The 18,055-nt window shown below is 45.0% G+C and overlaps 1 protein-coding gene across 3 annotated transcripts in view; it reads left to right on the top strand.

Annotated features, from left to right (window-relative positions):
• The window catches only part of SEMA6A (semaphorin 6A), a 128,067-nt gene extending 111,147 nt beyond the window's left edge, over nucleotides 1-16,920 (top strand). For all 3 annotated transcript variants that reach the window (XM_045891358.3, XM_045891348.3, XM_045891368.3), the window contains one exon: nucleotides 13,493-16,920. In XM_045891358.3, the coding sequence (XP_045747314.1) occupies nucleotides 13,493-14,691 (1,199 nt within the window). In that variant the 3' untranslated portion in view covers nucleotides 14,692-16,920. The remainder of the gene's footprint in view (nucleotides 1-13,492) is intronic.
• Nucleotides 16,921-18,055: the final 1,135 nt, after the last annotated feature.

Here is an 18,055-nt window from a genome sequence, read left to right as displayed (position 1 = left end):
ACAGGGGGTATAGCTCAGTGGCAGAGCATTTGACTGCAAAGTTCACAAACAGTATCTAAAGTTGCTACTGCTGCCGCTGATGAAAATGAAGATACGATTTTTGAAATTGAGTCCACGTGTATTTCAATTTGTAAATTATGGTACCCTGGCCCCATAAAGGTTCAGAGTCAGTCTTGTTACTCTCTGTTATTTTAATCTCCAAAGTGTAGACGGGTCCAAAGAATATTTGTGGGAATCATTAGAAGCACATTATTTAGGGGTGGCAGAGTGAGGTTACTAGATTAAATACAGAATTCCTAGTTAAATTTGCCATGAATACTTCTTAGTGTAAGTATGTCCCACAGATTGCAATGAGATATACTTATACTTGAAACATTATTATTCCGCTGAAGTTGAAACTTAACTGGATGTTCTGCGTACTTGCTTCCTGACAATCGTGCTGGAAAAGCCTGCTGATAATTTCTTCAGTGAGTACATAAAATCTAATCTCTAGATTACTTCTACCCTTTAACTCTTAGAAAACCCTCGAATAACCCATAGAAGAGGAATTAAAGTAAAAATTTCATTCTGTAAAAAATATCAGAAAATTCTCACTAGAAGTTATACATGCATTTGAAATGTTATAGAGTAATTTAAAAGATTATCACTGAATGCAGGCATTCAAATGCCACTTTTTGAGAGAGAGCTCGAGCACAGGAGTGGGAGGGGCAGAGAGAGAGGGACAAGCAGACTCCCTGCTGAGCACAGAGCCCAAGGCAGCTTGATCTCACCACCCTGTGATCAGACCTGAGCCAAAAGCAAGAGTCAGAGCTTAACCAACTGAGCCACCCAGGCGCCCCTCAAATGCCACTTTTAAGTGAGAAAGGCTAAGAAATTAAACCGTTCCTAAAACAAGGGCATGGTTAAAACTATTGGTTCTAATTTTATTTAACCTCAGGTTTTTATCAACTGTTATGTTAACCTGTTATTTTTTTTCTTCTTTAATTATATGGCCACCCTTTTTTTCCATTTCTCATTTCCATGGCTTTGAAGGAGATTAACTAGAATCCAGAAAGCACTAGAAAATATGTTTAATAATGGTGACAATAACCCCAGCTCAAAGAAAAGCAAAACAGCAACCTCACTTTCTTTCTTCATGCATTCAACAAACATTTAGCCAGAAGGTACTATCTACAAACTGAGTGTTACAGTGGATACTGATCTGAATTCCACATAAGTCTTCAAGTCAAGGAAATCAGTTTCACTGGGGCCTCCTGACTAGCCAGTGAGGCAGAGTGAAGTCTGAGTAAGAGGAGTGTAGGAAAGAGGGGCCGGTGGAGCTCTGAGACAGGAGGGAGGGAGACACAACTCAGGTCCAAGCTGGGATCTGAGGGAAAGGCCTTGCAAAGTCTTGAAGGATAAGAGGGGGGGAAAGGCCGTTGCAAGCTAAATAAGCCACATGACCAGGACAGGAGGCTAGGGGAGTACAGAGCGTAAGGCAGAGTGTGCTATGACTAAGGTGATGGAGTATTTGGAGGGCCACAACGAGACCTGAGATTGAAATGGTAGTCTGGAGCCTTCAAAGTTATGCTAAGGGCTTTGGGCTGTAGCTGTGGGCAGTGGGGGATAGGAAAGTGGATGGGTGGGAAAAAGGGATGAAAGGAGCGTGGGAGGGAGGGAAAGACGGAGATCAAGAGGATGACAGACATGTAACAAATGGATCATTCAATAATATTAGGCTATTGGTTACATATATACAGTAAGTTTGGGAAATGGAACTTTACATCTGTTTAGATCTAAAGTGTCTGCTGGCATTTCCCTGGTAGATGCTCCTTGCCAAGCTATGAGCTCTATCCTAGGTAAAGCTCCAAGCCAACCAGCTCAGCTCCAATTTTGGGCTTCTCTGTCTTTCTAGTTAAAACACTGGGATGCACAGCACAGCTTTCATCCAGATCAGACTCTGAAATCGGGGGAGCCCGAGAAAGAAACACTAATATAATCCAGGGTGCCACCATGTATTTTTACTAGATTAATATCACCCTGTCACCTACCAGAAGAATCTATTTGAATAGCCGAGGAAGCAGGCCAGGTGCCGGGCTTTCGGACGGATGATGTGAGCGTGCGCTCTGCAGGAGGAGCTCGGACTGAGCAGCCCACGTGGAAGGCTGTAATTGTTCTCTCAGCCGTGGGCCAGAGATGTAGATTTGATCTAATTAATTTTGTATCCTCCTGACAACTTGCTGAATTTATCTAAGGTCTTGATGAGATTATTGTGAAAAGGGTAGATGAAAAAAAAAAAAGTTAAATGTCAGCCATGTAGGAAGCTGCTTCATCTCCCTGCCTGCCGGCATCTACACACCAATATTTAAAGTTTCTTTTAGAGAGATACCAAATAAAACCTTTTTCTTAACCTAACATCCATTTTCTCAAAAAAAAACCCAAAAAACAAATGAAAGGCTGAAATTATGATTATGGAGACTTGAATTTTTTCTTCTAAAATCATCAACTTAAACCTTAGGGTATTTTACAAATCAATTCACGTTCTAGACGTGCTTCTTACCTTTCATCTGTAGCCACTTCACCCTTGACATGAATTCATTTTATGCCCCCCCCCCCCCCCGCCACCCTTTCCCCTCAATCTTTTTTTCCATTCTCTCCTATCTTTTGCACAAAAACACACACAGTGACGAAGTTTTCTGACAGCTTAATGGAACTTTCAAGGACTACAGGGACCAGGTTAGGCATGATCTTATTAACTGAACATCTGGAGTAGTTAAAAATTTGCTCTTTAATTGGTTCGACTTTACGGTGTTCCTCTAAAACTTGTTTTGTCCTAACAATAAAATTGCAGAGAATCGATTTGTATTTTGGATCATGCATAATAATGAAAAAATAATATTAGCGGGGCGCCTGGGTGGCTCAGTCGTTAAGCGCCTGCCTTCGGCTCAGGTCATGGTCCCAGGGTCCTGGGATCGAGCCCCGCATTGGGCTCCCAGCTCCGCGGGAAGCCTGCTTCTCCCTCTCCCACTCCCCCTGCTTGTGTTCCCTCTCTCGCTGTGTCTCTCTCTGTCAAATAAATAAAATCTTTAAAAAAAGAAAAAATAATATTAGCTTTATCTCAAAGCTTTCTTTCTGATAGCCTCACTTCCTGGAGTTTTAAAAAAAAAAGCCTGTTACAAGGTTCACTTTGCAAACCGTACTGTTCATAGACAAAGGAGCCTAGTAAGGGCCAAAGAGTGGGAACTGGGATATTTCCCGAGGACGGCTTCTCTTTTCTTGACATTATACATGAGCACGGCCTCGAAAGCTCCAAGTGTTGCTCAGAATGCACAATTCATGTCCTTACCATAAAGAGGACGGAAAAGCTGTATTCACCTGCCGGTCCCAGGGAGAGACAGGTCGCGCGAGGTAATAGTTCAAGTCCCGCGAAGCGTATGGCCTGAAAAGATCCACACAGACTGCATCACCTGTAAATCTCCCAGCACCTTCGATTACAGAAAGGCCCTGAAGTAAACTAGTGAAAAGTAGATGGCTGTACTCAAATATATCAAGTGCACGGTAGACAGGATCTTAATCGGTGTCAGAAAGCTAATTACGGGCAGTGTGAAGGTTTGTCATCTTTAATTAATATTTCTTAAGCTCTCATAAGCCTACAGCCTGGGAACTATCTTCGGAAAGAGATTCATTTTTTAATGGGATAATAGGAATTTCCCACTCCAATTACTTTTAAATTTCCTAATTTTTAAAAGGATGCGTTCTTTTTAAATATGCTTCTGCAATTACATGTCTTCACTGAAGGCAGAGGCGGTCATGAACTGTACAGAAATAATGCAAGTTCACTACGGTCACTACTGACAATGCTTTATTAGGAGGGAAAAGAGTGTCAAGAAGTTTATAGGGCAGTAATCCGCATTATGCCTAACCTTTCGGACATATTAAAGCTTGTCATTTCCAGTCCTACAGCCTCTTGTTACTCATAAATAATAGATAACACTGGACACAATCATCTGACATTTGTTAAGGCAATAAATACACCCTAAGTGCTGATGGGTCTTGCACTGCATGGTTTAGAATCACACAGCAGGAATTTAATGTAACTTAAAATGTCTTATATAATTCTATGGATTTGCAGATTCAGTTCTGCTCAGCAGATCTGTAAGCACTAAGCTCTGTGCAGTACGCTGTTGGGGTCGGCATTTTTATGATCATAAAGCAGGACCTGGATTTGGGGAATGAGCTCCAGTCCTTCCTTCAATTCAGAAATATAAAAGAAAGCTTTCTGAGTTTCTTATTCTCTTGTCTGGCCAAGCAGGAGGAGGAAAGATGCCCAGACCCACTATCAAATGTCGCCTGATGGCTGTGCATTGTTTGAGTGGAGTCGATTTCGAGGTGACGTGACATAACACGCGGGCCTCTCGAGGAGGCTGCTCTAGTCACAGTGGGACTCTGCTTCTTCTGTCCCTGGGGCCCAGTGCTGCCTGGGCTGACCCAACCTAGGCCGTATGTGGGCTCTGCAGCACCAGCCACTCCCTGATGGCCCCTGTGACAGAGATGGGGAGCCTCAGATAGTCCCCTCCGTGTCTTCATGCTGGGGCAAATAAAGAAACCGCGGGCATTTTTCCAACAGCTTGCAGCGCTAGCAAATTGGGCTGATTCTGTTACAGCAGGGCCACTGTGTTTTAGGCAGTATGTCAAGCTTCTGTCAGGTACCAAGGGAAAGTGTTAGGGATTTGTTTGTCTTTCCAATAAAATCACATTAATTTTGTATTCTTTGTCAGGAAATGGTAACTCCAGTAAAGAACTGTCATACCCAAGACCCACTAAAGACTCAGACTTTGAGCCCCAAGGAAGACTGCATTTATTTATTTATACTAGAAATCATTTTGAAGGTCTGGCTATACAATGCCTCGGTGGTATCTGAGGCTGGGCTTTAAACATTCAATTTCTGGCCTATCGTTCATGTCATGTAGGGCAGGATTTCTCAAGTTTTAGTGAAAATAAGAATCACCTGGTGGGCTTGTGAAAACACAAATTTATGAACCCTAACTCCAGAGATTCTGATTCAGAAAGTCTGGGTAGGACCCAAGGATTTGTATTTCTAACAAGTTCCAGGTGATGCTGATGTTGAGCACAATGATTTTTTTTTAATTTTTTAAAATTTTTAAAAGATTTTATTTATTCATTCATTCATTCATTCATTCATTCATTTAAGAGGGAAAGAGAGAGCACAAGCAAACTCCCTGCTGAGCAGGGAGCCCAACAGGCTCAATCCCAGGACCCTGAGATCAGGGCCTGAGCCGAAGGCAGACGCTTAACTGACTGAGCCACCCAGGCGCCCCAAGCAACAATGATTCAAGACACTTTGCAAGTTGCTGTGGGCTATCTTACTTCAGGTCATTCTCTTAATATTTTGTTTTACATTTAAATCTTTACTTTTCTACTCTTGGCTGACACAGGCAAACCTTAACAAAGTATTCATTCAAAGAGTCTATCTTGGACCCTGTACAAGGCAGGTAACTTGTCAGAAATTCTAGAAATACTATTACATTATTTTTAAGATTTTATTCATTTATTCATGAGAGAGACAGAGGCAGAAGGAGAAGCAGACTCCCTGCAGATTCAGGAGCAGGGAGCCCAATGCGGGACTCGATTCCAAGACCCTGGGGTCATGACCTGAGCCAAAGGCAGAGGCTTAACCGACTGAGCCACCCAGGCGCCCCTTCTATTACATTATCAATTGGGCATTAACAAATGTCCTGCACAATGCCAAGTGCTTTACATGCATTCATTTATTTAACCTATTAAATCCTTCCAACAACACTCGTCTCCTAATCAATAGTACTGATGCTCAGAGAAACTGACTTGCCAAAGGTCACAAAGCTAGTTAGTTATAAAGCCAAAACTCAAAGCCAGGTCTTTATGACCTCCAGGTTTATGTTCTTAACCAGTTAACACCCAGCCTCATCTATAATCCAGATCCCAAGAACTATATTTCCAGCAAGTTTAAGTTGGCAGCTTTAGTATTCAAACAGACCTGCTTCCTCGTATTTATCTTTGCTTTGTAGAGAAAAAAGTCAAAGCACTGCAAACGATTCAAAGAATCACCTGAATTTCACAATATTAGTGAAATTTTAGTTGGAGATCCACTTCACCATTTTGTAGCTTTGATGCCTTGTGAGAGAGCAAAGCAAGACAATGGGACTAGGAAGTTGGAGAACAGAAATGCTTTGTCTGGTTTCAGAAATTGCTTAGATGTTGGGCTTCCAGTCTTATTAGAAAGAAAACCTCAAAAAGAAGGAAAGTAAACTACATAAATTCTGCTAAAACTTTGCCCATCTGAAATAATCATTACCTTTACAAAGAGAGTGACAGTTCTAACACATGCAGCCACAGCCCCACATTTCAGGGCATGGCTTTTAAAAATCATCTTATCATGATGCCCAGTCAAGACCTCAATCCATGCAATGGTGTAGCCCTCCACGGGCAGAGCCAAGTGGGAAACCTCAGAGATCTGAGGACTCCCCCTGGCACAAGGGGGAAATTAAGCTGTTTCTCCTCTAAAAAATGTGAAACAGAATGAATTTCATGCTCGTTCTCCCCTTTTCGGCCTGTGATGGCATCCCAACAACAAGAAAAAAAAATGCATCGATTTCAAAGGTGACAGAACTGGAAGTGGATTCATCCACAGACAACCACAGTAAGCACTATTTCAATATGTGGGCTTTAATTTAGCTTCTCAACTGAGGGAAGCTGCCTCTACCTTGGTCAGCCATTGACTTGATAAATCCTGAGGACCACAGCTCCTCCCGGCACCTAATCTTCAGCCTGCCAGGGGGGTTAAAAAAAAAAAAAAAAAAGGAAAGTTTGAGTTATAAACTCTGAGCCCATTTCCACGGCTGCAGGCTCATCAGTTTATTCTTAAGCCATCTGGTTCACATTATGCCCTAAGACAAGAAGAGGGCTCCTTCCTGCCGAGATAACCACAGAGTTCCCGCTGCATTTTCAGTATGGTCTCCACTGGGTGCGGTGTGGCTTTGAGGATAAACTGTCTCCAGTTAGGAGTTCTTTTCCCCCTATTTGTTTTCTTCTCTCCTTAACGGGGATTACAGCCGGCCCTCTGTGGTTAGCAGCCATGATGCCTGGCCCATGATGAGTTCATTCATTCATACTGCCTTGCGGGGCTGGGAGCCTGGCATTTTGTTGCAGTAAGATTTTCAAACAAGAAAAATTGGGTTGTTAGATTCCATTCACCCAAGTTCTTACGAGGATTTCAAGGAAATTGCAGGCTTGTCTTACTATAAAGGAAAATCAAGAGTTTATTTTTAGGGGATCGTACTCCAGAGCTTTTCTTGGTGTTTTGCCATCTTTGTTAGCTCTCAGGCCCAACAAGAAACCCGCTCTGGCTCGGCCGTGAAGGAAATGTCCATCCTCCTTTTTGCCTCTGCATATTTCTCTAAAGGACACAGAGAGGCTTTGTTGTCTTTGTGGTCACCGGGTCCGCTCTACACAGATGCCTATTAATTACTTCACTATGGAGACAGACACATCCATCATATCACAGCAGCTCAGAAACAGGCAGTCCAGTGAGCAGGGGTGAGAGGGGAAAGTGCGCACTTAACCATTTCGAGGTCCTGGCCGCCAGGGGCTCCTATACTTAGCAAGGTAACGGGGTGGGCATGGGTAGGGCTCCTCCTTGGCATGTCGTTTAACAGGTGCAGCTGATTTTGTGTGTTTGCATTTGTCTCGTTTCATGCTCTGACAGGACAGCCATCTCCCAGCTATTTCTGTAGGATTCAGGGGATAAGTATAGATGAAAAAAAAGTTTTCATTTTAAAAACAGTGAAAGTAAATTTAGGTGGACTAGCCGTGCTTCTGATGCAAAGGTACTAAGTCTCCGAAGTCAGCTGTTTTTCAATGAGGGATTCAGCATCCAGCAGAGTAAGCTGAAAGTCAGCTTTCTCAGGAAAGACGACCTGTAAAATTGCAGGTAAATTAACCAAGAACTTTACTTCCAAAATGGACATGTCTTCTAAACACCTTTTTCAGTCATTCAGGGTTTTCCACAGCCTTCTAAATGGTGTTTAGCTCTTGCTCTTATTTTCGCTCTACAAGTACTCATGCATTCATTCACTATTTATTTAGCAGATATTATTTACTAAGCACCTGCATGCCTGAGAATTTAGGGGTAAATCTCCCTCCTAAAACAATCTCAGTGAGAAAAACAAACATGAAGTAACATAAGAGTGATGACTTTAGGATAGAGAAGTGCAGATCTCCAGGTCACTCAGAGAAGAGCTAACCTGGTCGGAGTAAGTTGGCGAAGGCTTCCTCCTTTAAGCTGAGGCCTAAAGGAGAGGGTCAGAAGAATGTGGGGTGAGCAGGGATATCCCCGGTACAGGGAACAGCCTGTGGGAATGCCCAGAGCAAGGGAGAGTACAGCCAAGTGGCTGGTGCTCTAGGCATGAGACTAGATGGGAGTCAGACCATTCACCATTATGAACACAGCTTTTACTCTCCTTCCCTCCTTGCATGATTCTTCTCTCTGCTTCAGCTGACATCCACCGAGCTAGAAGCAATGCATCTCATGATGCTTCCCCACTCTGGAAGTAGTTCTTGCGTGAGCATGGGCCTTCTCCCCTAGCAGATGACAGGGTTTGTGCCTCCTTCACCTCTGTCTCTCCAGCACTTGGCACACTGCTTTGGTCTGTGCTCAGGAAATGTTTGCTGAAGGCACCCACAAAGATGGGAGCTGAAACCTTGTTATGCCATGACAATGAGAGTGAAGGCACCAGGAACAGCACAATCCAACCCTGAGTGAGGAGAAGATCTTTTCTGAGGCATGCTGTGCCATGGTGCTGGGCTTCCCATGCAGATTAGACAAGTGTAGACAATCCTAGAACAGGGCTACCAGAAACCATTCTCTGTTTTCTAAATAAAGAATAAAGAATTTGATGTTTGAAATTTCAAAATGCCTTCACATGATCATCATAGGAAAATTCACAACTGTGTTGGACTTCCTCTTACTTTACAGTTTATAACTGTTCTTATTTTAATTACATTTTGCAGGGCCTGGGGGGTAGGATTGTTCATAATCTTTTCATTGCTTCAGCCTCTAAAGAGCTTCCAATTGTCCCTCTGAGACCTCCCTCTAGCATCCCTCCAGCATCTGAAAACTCTCACCTCAGGGGGAAAAAAAAGTGAAGATTCTATTCTTTCTCAGTTCTGCCAATTTAAGGCATGATTTCAGAGAAATCTCTAAGCCATTGTGTGCCTTGCTTCCTGCAATAGGAAGGTGGAAAGAATAACCATTTAGCACCTCATGACTGGTGAGAAATAGCTGGTGGTTAATGAATCAATGCAAAGGATGTTTCAGATACTGTTTTCATTACAATGCCCCATTTTCAGCTGGTGAGAGCAGAAGGCCCAGGGGTTGGTAGAGGAAGACATTTCAGGGCCCCAGGATAGAGAAGCCAACTCTTACTGGTCTGGCGGGAGGGGGGGGGGGGGGCGCCAGGGGGATACCTGGAGAGGGAGTATGACACCCTCCAAAAGTCCCTCCACTTCCCCAGGGTTCCATGCAACATCTGAAGCAATGACGTTCAACCAGCTCCCTTGGCAGAGTTGTATTTATTTCAAAATATTCAATTCCACGGGGCTAGCCAGTTGTTACAAATAACCCATCTACCCTCATCATCTCTTTTGGAATTATCCCAGAATGAATTTTTCGTTTTTGATACAGTTTCTCTTATTATTTTAAACATATACTGAGCACCTTTATCGATTTGTCTAATGGATGTTAGTATGATTACATTCTGTTCTATGGATGGAGATATATTTTGGTTCTGTAACTTCAGAAGGTTATGGTCACTGCAAAAATGTCCCACCAAGTTTAGAGGCCCACTTAAAAGTGTCTCTGCAATGTATTGCAAAACCAGCTATCTGGTAATCATTTATTAAGTGCCCAACTAAGGAGCCCTGGTGACGATGAGGGTTATAAATGCATATAAAATAAGGTCCCCGCTCTTGAGGAGCTGAATGCAGGATTTTTACTCCACTAGGAGTCTAACTACAATCGCTGCATTTTGCTCAACATTTCCTGCTTTTGTTGTTTTACTTATTTCAAAGTGCAGGACCTATAGGCAATCCTGGGACAGAGGTACGTGTTCCCTTAGTTGCCTCAACATATCCCTTTGGCAACATTTGGACATTGCTAGGAAGAACAGGTCTGCCCCACTCCCCCGGGAGACCCATAGCAAATGGAACCAAATGGAGAGGCTGTGACTGTTACTCTGAAGCCCTCGGTGAGCTGCGAGCCCACCACATCTCCTTGGTGGCTTCTTTTGACCTATAGACTTGTCCAGCAAACTACAGCATTTAAGTTCTTTCTTATTTGTTACTTCATTTAATTCTTGCAAGAACCCAGTAAGGCATTAAGTGTATTAACCCCACATCGCAAATGAAAATAAACTGAGGCCCAGAGATGGGCCAAAAGGTCACCCAGCAGTAAGTGGGAGCCTAAGACCCCAGGCCTCTGGAGATCTCTAGTGCTGCTTATACCAGCCCCCACGCCTACCCCCAGCCCCGACAAGACCACTGTGTTCAATCCTTCACAGTGACCAATGTCACAGAGTTGATTTAATCATTTCCATAAATGCCCCTTTGCCCTTTTCATGATATAAGCAGAAAGCTTTAAGTTTGGAAGGGATTTTCCAAAAATGACTTATAACTTCTTACCTTCCTGACTTGTGCTTTCAACTTAATCTCTGATCTGTTTCTAAATGTGTACCTGGGATTTCCGAATTTGCACAAGCAGATGAGGGAAGGGCACCTGCTTGGGGTAGATATCTCAAAACTGAAGAGAGGCAGGCTTTTAAGGGCACTATTTACATAACAAAAGGAGATTGGGGGGGGGCTGTTTGAGACACCATTTTTCTCAAAGGTCATACCCTATTTGATTTGTTAACAGCCAAAAACCTGAACTCAAATGTCATCCCCTAAAAAAGTTTTACCCAGTGAAAGAGCAAATGGTTTCCATGAGATTAAAATAGGACCTTCAGACATGAAAGAATAGCTATAAGGAAAAAAGTCATGAATAAACTTGAAATTTTTGCAGTTTTCCCAATTAAACAATGAATGAAACAAATGGACTACTTTAGCTGCCTTCTTTCCCTGTTCCTCTTAAGCTGAGAGGTCAATTTCAATTATAAAATACCAAAGTCAATTATAGATAACTACCTATTATTATAAGGATGCATTTATTGGGAAGACACAGCCCCCATGAATATGATTGCCAGGAGGGGATCCATGAAACACCCACTGCCATGAAAAATCTACCTGGTATGCCCCCCCCCCCCCACACGCCTCGGTGAGGTCTCCCCTGTGGTTAGATTCCACTGAGATCGCCAAGTCAGTGAGGGAAATTAAACCCTTTTTATTCACAGGTGCACATTTTTGTGCCACTGTACGTAGGTGGTTAAAAATGATCTTCAATAGAACCCCAAACACAATCAAAACTGAAAGAAAATCCGTTGCTATTTTAGCATTACAACAAGGAAATGCAAATTTAAGGAAGAACTTTTCATTTGCACAGTTCCTTGGTGACTAGGTATTAAAACATATTTGGATCCAGCAAGACATCTCATGGTTTCGGGAGCTCCACATTATAAAAGGTGTGAGTTACGGCCGCATTTCCTGCTGTTTTTTTGCTTCTCCATTTCTATCCCTTAAAAGTTCAGGAAGATAAATCTGGAAATATTTGAGAAGTGTCACATTTGGAAATTATTCAGGGTCTTGCCATCTTAATACTCTTTCTCCCGGGGTGAAATCGCCCGCCTTGCCCTTCATTACCAAGGGCACTTTTTTAATCACAGAATCTTTGTTTCTCAAGAGATATTTGCTGCTTCTGTTTATTCCCCCTGAAGTCACAATCCTTTGTCACAGGACAATCATTTCCACAGCAACCAACTGTGATGTCACAAGTTAAGGGGAGGAGGAATGTTTAGACAGAAAAGAGAACGAGAATGTTCTCTTCCACAGGCAGAGGTTTCTGAGTTTTAAAACCATTGCTTCCCTAGTCAAAATATTTTAGCAGAAAGACCCCATGACAAAGCTGCATTTCTTCAGGGTCTCAACTGTGACATACGAAGCATTTCAGCAGAAGGTGAAGGGCTGCATGTTGTGGGCTTAGGAAGGGGTACAAGTTTTTATTTCATTTCATTCTAATTCTGTAGCAGTGAAATCTGCCAGTAAAATACATTAAGCATATTCCAGAAAGAGTTGATTTACCAAACGAAAAATGTGTCTCCTGAGACCAGAGAAGGTACATTTTCTGTCTTACTATCATTTCCATAATAGGAACAATGTTTACATTTCCTCAGCCCATGCAGTGCCTCTAATGTATTCATGTTCTTTCACCCTCCAGAGGCAGGAATTGAGGTATTTGAGATTTTATTTTTTAGCTACCGCATCAAGCACTTAAGATCTGACAATTGTGATGTGTATTCTCACTTGGTATTAAAAAATAAAAGCCTCAGTGTTTGCATTTGATTAGAGTCTCTCAGCTTGGTGGCTGATGAGGCAGGAACAGGGAAGGCAACTTTCTTCAGAAACAGCATCTCGGTTAATGTAGTGTAAGATTATTGACGGGTGTAGTCACATAATTTTTATTAAATTGAAGAGATTAGCTCTGCTGAAGAATCTCACCGTGACAGCAAACTCTAGCCCTAATAATGAGACCTGACACTCTTCAAACCCACTCCAGGGCCCCAGATGGTCTTTTTTTCTAAATACTCATTCAGTTCAAGTAAGGGAAGAGCTTCGTTCAAATATTCAGCATATTTACCTGAAATTGAGTGTGCATTGCTTTTTTTTTTTTTTTTTTTGGAAGGATGATACAAAATCAGCATAAACATTTGTAATGCGAGCTTTAGCTATTTTCTTTCACCGCAAATGACACACGAGGTCTTCCTCCAGTTGCCTGAAATGCACACATAGCTTTTTCTCCAGATAGAGGCCATGGTGCCCACAAAGAAGTCATCAGAGAAGACCCTGGAACCGTGGAGCGTTGTGCCATTCGTTCGTTTAACGGGCATAAAATTGTTGCCTCTTCCCCTCCGGACTCAAAGTACCTCTGTTATCCCAATTTTCTGAGGGGAAGACTGAGAAAAGATGAAGGAGGGGGGCGGGGAGGGATAAATTTTGGAAATGAAGAAGTGTCCTACTCCACAGACTGAAGCAAGCAGAAAGAGCATATACTTGAGAGAGGGGGGAAAAGCACTTTTCCAGAACACAAAGAAGGCAGCAAATGAAGTCTATTTACATATTTCACGGGGGGTGGGGGCGGCTTGGAGAGGATTAATTAGTTCATGTTTGGCAAGCTGCCGCCCCGAGACAAGTTATGCAGAGGTGCTATCGTCACTTATTACTGTTATTAATTAACGGGGCGAACGCCAAACAAAAATAAGCCCCGCGGCGCGCTCTCATTTCTTAACACCGTGTGCGATGTCTATTGCAGGAGTGATTCGGGAAAGTTACCTCAAAGGCCATGACCAGCTCGTCCCTGTCACCCTCCTGGCCATTGCGGTCATTCTGGCTTTCGTCATGGGGGCCGTGTTCTCTGGCATCATCGTCTATTGCGTCTGCGACCACAGGCGCAAAGACGTGTCCGCCGTGCAGCGCAAAGAGAAGGAGCTCCCCCACTCGCGCCGGGGCTCCATGAGCAGCGTCACCAAGCTCAGCGGTCTCTTTGGGGACACCCAGTCCAAAGACCCGAAGCCGGAGGCCATCCTCACACCACTCATGCACAACGGCAAGCTCCCCACGCCCGGCAACACGGCCAAGATGCTCATCAAGGCCGATCAGCACCACTTAGACCTGGCGGCCCTGCCCACCCCGGAGTCCACCCCGACGCTGCAGCAGAAGCGGAAGCCCAGCCGCGGCAGCCGCGAGTGGGAGAGGAACCAGAACCTCATCAACGCCTGCACCAAGGACATGCCCCCCATGGGCTCCCCTGTGATCCCCACGGACCTGCCCCTGCGGGCCTCCCCCAGCCACATCCCCAGCGTGGTGGTCCTGCCCATCACGCAGCAAGGCTACCAGCACGAGTACGTGGACCAGCCCAAAATGAGCGAGGTGGCCCAGATGGCGCTGGAGGACCAGGCGGCCACCCTGGAGTATAAGACCATCAAGGAGCATCTCAGCAGCAAGAGTCCCAACCACGGGGTGAACCTGGGGGAGAACCTGGACAGCCTGCCCCCCAAAGTCCCCCAGCGGGAGGCCTCCCTGGGCCCTCCGGGAGCCTCCCTGTCTCAGAACGGCCTGAGCAAGCGGCTGGAAATGCACCACTCCTCCTCCTACGGCCTCGACTATAAGAGGAGCTACCCCACGAACTCGCTCACGAGGAGCCACCAGGCCACCACTCTCAGAAGAAACAATACTAACTGCTCCAATTCCTCCCACCTGTCCAGAAACCAGAGCTTTGGCCGGGGAGACAACCCGCCCCCCGCCCCGCAGAGGGTGGACTCGATCCAGGTGCACGGCGCGCAGCCCTCGGGCCAGGCCGTGACTGTTTCGCGGCAGCCCAGCCTCAGCGCCTACAACTCGCTGACGAGGTCGGGGCTGAAGCGCACACCCTCGCTAAAGCCGGACGTACCCCCCAAACCCTCCTTTGCCCCGCTTTCCACATCCATGAAGCCCAGTGACGCGTGTACATAATCCCAGGGGGAGGGGGCAGGTGTCGAACCAGCAGGAGAGGCCGGGCGCGCGCCCAGCTCGGCGAGGCCCTCCGCTGCCTGCGTACCCACCAGACCAAGACGGCCGCGGCGGAGCGGAGGACGCTGGGTGCGCCCCTCGGGGGCGCAGGGGACTCTGGAAGCCTGGGCCACGTGGTTGGGTGAAGGTTTGCGACGCGGGACTCACCTCCATTCTCTGACTGCACTCCCCCCTCACAGCGCGCAGCAGGTCGGACTCACGGGACTTAAATTACCATCGCAAACCTGAGCCAAAAGCACACACCCGCCCACCTTCCCACGCATGCGCGCGCGCCCCCGCACGCGCGCGCGCGCGCCTCCCCCACCCGCGCCCGCGCCCGCCCCCGCGCCCGCCCCCGCGCCCGCGCCCGCAGGTGAGCGATGACTGCAACGTGTTGTCCGTGACTGCACCGCGCGCCTGCTAACAGGGCTGGCGTTCCACCTGCAAAACACAGATGCATTTTTAAAAATCATGAAAATTAAAAAGACAAAAAAATAAAGAATTCATTGATAATTCTAACTCAGAACTTTAACAATGGCAGAAGTTTACTATGCGCAGATACTGTGAAATGCCCACCAGTGTTACCGCTTTCTGTTATTAGCAGATGAATGCCATGTTGGGCAACTACGTCATAGATTTCTGCTCCTCTCTTTTAATGAAATAACGTGACCGTTAACGCAAGTAACGCTTTATTTATTGTTCACCCTTTTTTTCCTTAAGGAAAGGACTCTTCCACATACCAACCTATGAACAGCTCTTCAGAAAGCCCCTGGAAAGTTAAACTATTTAACGTGAAATCCATTAACTGGAATAATTGAGTTTATTTTTACAATAAATTCACTGAGTAAATAAGTTGGAGCTGCAATTCTGAGCTTTGTGTTTGGACTGTCTGATCTCTAGCTAAAAGAAAACGTGCAGAGAGAAATATTTATTTAAATCAACCAGTTAATTTGCTGGTCAGGTCTCTGGCCCTATAACATGCAAAAAATTAATTAGTTTAAAAGTCCTTCCAGATCCTAATTTCTAAAGCAACCGGGAGAGGAACTTTTAGAATGACACATCCTGCGTCCCATTTGCTGCCAACAATGTGGTTGTCAGTGGTTCCTACTTTCTGTGAAGGCACCAGCTTGTGATACCCATCTCATTTCACCTTGCATGTGAGACAGCAAACAAAATCCACTAAAGGCGTGAACTAATTAATATGCTGGCTGCTACCTTGCATAAATTAATGGTTTGCTCACACGGGTTTTTCGTGGGGTTACATCTGTGAATAGCCTCTTTTCCACATGTAAATTTGTGCCTTACACCCTGAGTTGTGTACACTTGTAAACTGTCGTTATGATAAACTTCCCCCCCCCCCCCCCCCCCCCCCGCCTTTTGAAATAAATGCAGCTATTTATTTGACCCTCCCTCCCCCCACCCCCACTCCAGCCCTCTGGAAGATTAGCATCTAGCAGATGGAAGAAGAATGCAGTGGTGGTGGTTATAAGCCTGCCCCCCCAGGAGAGCTAGGCAGCCAGCACGCCCTCCGATTCACTTCCTTCTAGTCGTGCCAACTCCGACCGCCCTTTGGCCATGCTACCAAGCATGGACACCGGTGTTGAGGGTGGCAATACCCATTCTCCCTCCAGAGCTCCCTGCTTCCCTGGTATTCTCAGATCATTTCAACATGGTGATATCCTCATTGGCCAGCAGAGAAGGGACTAACGTCCCAGCCCTCTTTTCCGCTGGATCCACCGGCTGGAGAACACGCTGTGTGAGGTTGCCAGGCACCTGGGAGGTGTCTCCAAGCCATGGGCTCAGCATGCACGTGCCCTGCACACAAAGAAATGACGTGGAAGTAGATGCAGGCAGGCTGGTCCCTGCTGTGATGGATGAGTAACTCCAAGTACAAAGCCAACCACAATGGATGCTGCAAAAACATTGACTGGGGCAGAAGATTTTTTAATTTTTTAACAAATTTCTTCAACCATTTGTTGTTCTTGTTTGTACGGGGCGGGGTGGGGGTGTGTTTTCCCCCCTTGGTTCTCATTAGCTCAAGCACATAGAGGGGACTATTGTTTACTCTATCATGAACAAAAGAACTGTCAACGTAATATAAACAGTGAGCATTGTTTGGGGTTGTTGTGTTTTCAAACAGTATATTTGGTGGCCTCTGTCTCTTTTTATTTCCAGTTTGATCTTCTGGGTTTGGTCTTGTCTTAAAAAAAAAAAAAAAAAAACTTTCAAAGAAAGACTACTGGGGACAATTTTGAGTTGGCTGATGAAAAAGTGGTACCTGCGTAATCAGAGTGAGACCTAGGTGTGTCTCGAGGACTCACGCATTAGCTTTGTGTTCCTGCAAACATCCCTCGCAGGTTTGCTGTCTTTCGGGGTGGGCTTCTGTTGTTTTGTGTTATGTTTTTATTCTGTTTTGTTAGCAGAATCAACGTTCACACCCCATGAACTCTATACCCTGAAACCGCAAAGTCTTTTCTAGAAACGGAGATCATTGTTTTTTCCCTCGTCCCCGAAGCTTGACCCCTAAGAGTATTGACAAGGGAGCCCCCGCTCTCGTGTCCCCATGGGTACCTCAGCTGTGTTACAGAGACCTCTGTCAAAACTTCCGTCCCACATCCCCACCTCCCAACAACTCATCACTTGTGGTGTTCTCCCTAAAATGCCCATATGTATTGAGCTGGTTGTTTGCATTTAAGTATTTTTTTCCCTTTTCTTTTTTTTTTTTTCCCCACTGTGTGTGGGGGGAGGGTCCATAAACCTGAGTGTGCCTTTGCTTTCCACCCTTGCTAGACACTGGTAGATGCAACAAACTCAGATTTATATTTGTTGTAAAGTTGTAAAAATATTGTGATGTCACCAACTTTCCTTCCATCTCCACATCCCCTAACATCTGATTCATGACTTAATGTATGTTGTAAAACAGAAAAAAGAAAAGAAAAAAAGGGGGGGGGGAAGACAAAAAAAAAAGCAAGGAAAAGGCTCTTTATTACTTAAAAGTAATAAAACAAGACTGTTCTACATTATCGTTTGTGTCCTGAATGCTTTTATTTATCTCTTACTTTTTTCCCTTTTGAACCCCACCCTTTTGGGGGTTGGATTCTACTCTTTCCCCATCTCTGTCTGGTTTCCAGAGCATAAATAACAATGTGGTTAGACCCCGTTTGTTTGCAGTACTCACACCCTGCCCACCTACCCCCCAAATTATTGATGTGTTTTCTCTGCCCGCACCCAGCCTGGGGTGGGGTTATAGCAGAAGTCACCAGTAATTAAAAGGCAGGGCACGCACTGACTCCCTCTATTCATTTTATGCGTTTTCTTTTTATGGGCT

The sequence above is a fragment of the Mirounga angustirostris genome, unplaced genomic scaffold (assembly GCF_029215605.1).
Source record: "Mirounga angustirostris isolate CCGP_5_RB_7025 unplaced genomic scaffold, mMirAng1.0.hap1 SCAF_7, whole genome shotgun sequence".
Classification (NCBI taxonomy): domain Eukaryota; kingdom Metazoa; phylum Chordata; class Mammalia; order Carnivora; family Phocidae; genus Mirounga; species Mirounga angustirostris.
Note: the sequence above shows the minus strand (reverse complement) of the source record. Positions and strands in the feature narration are given on the sequence as shown.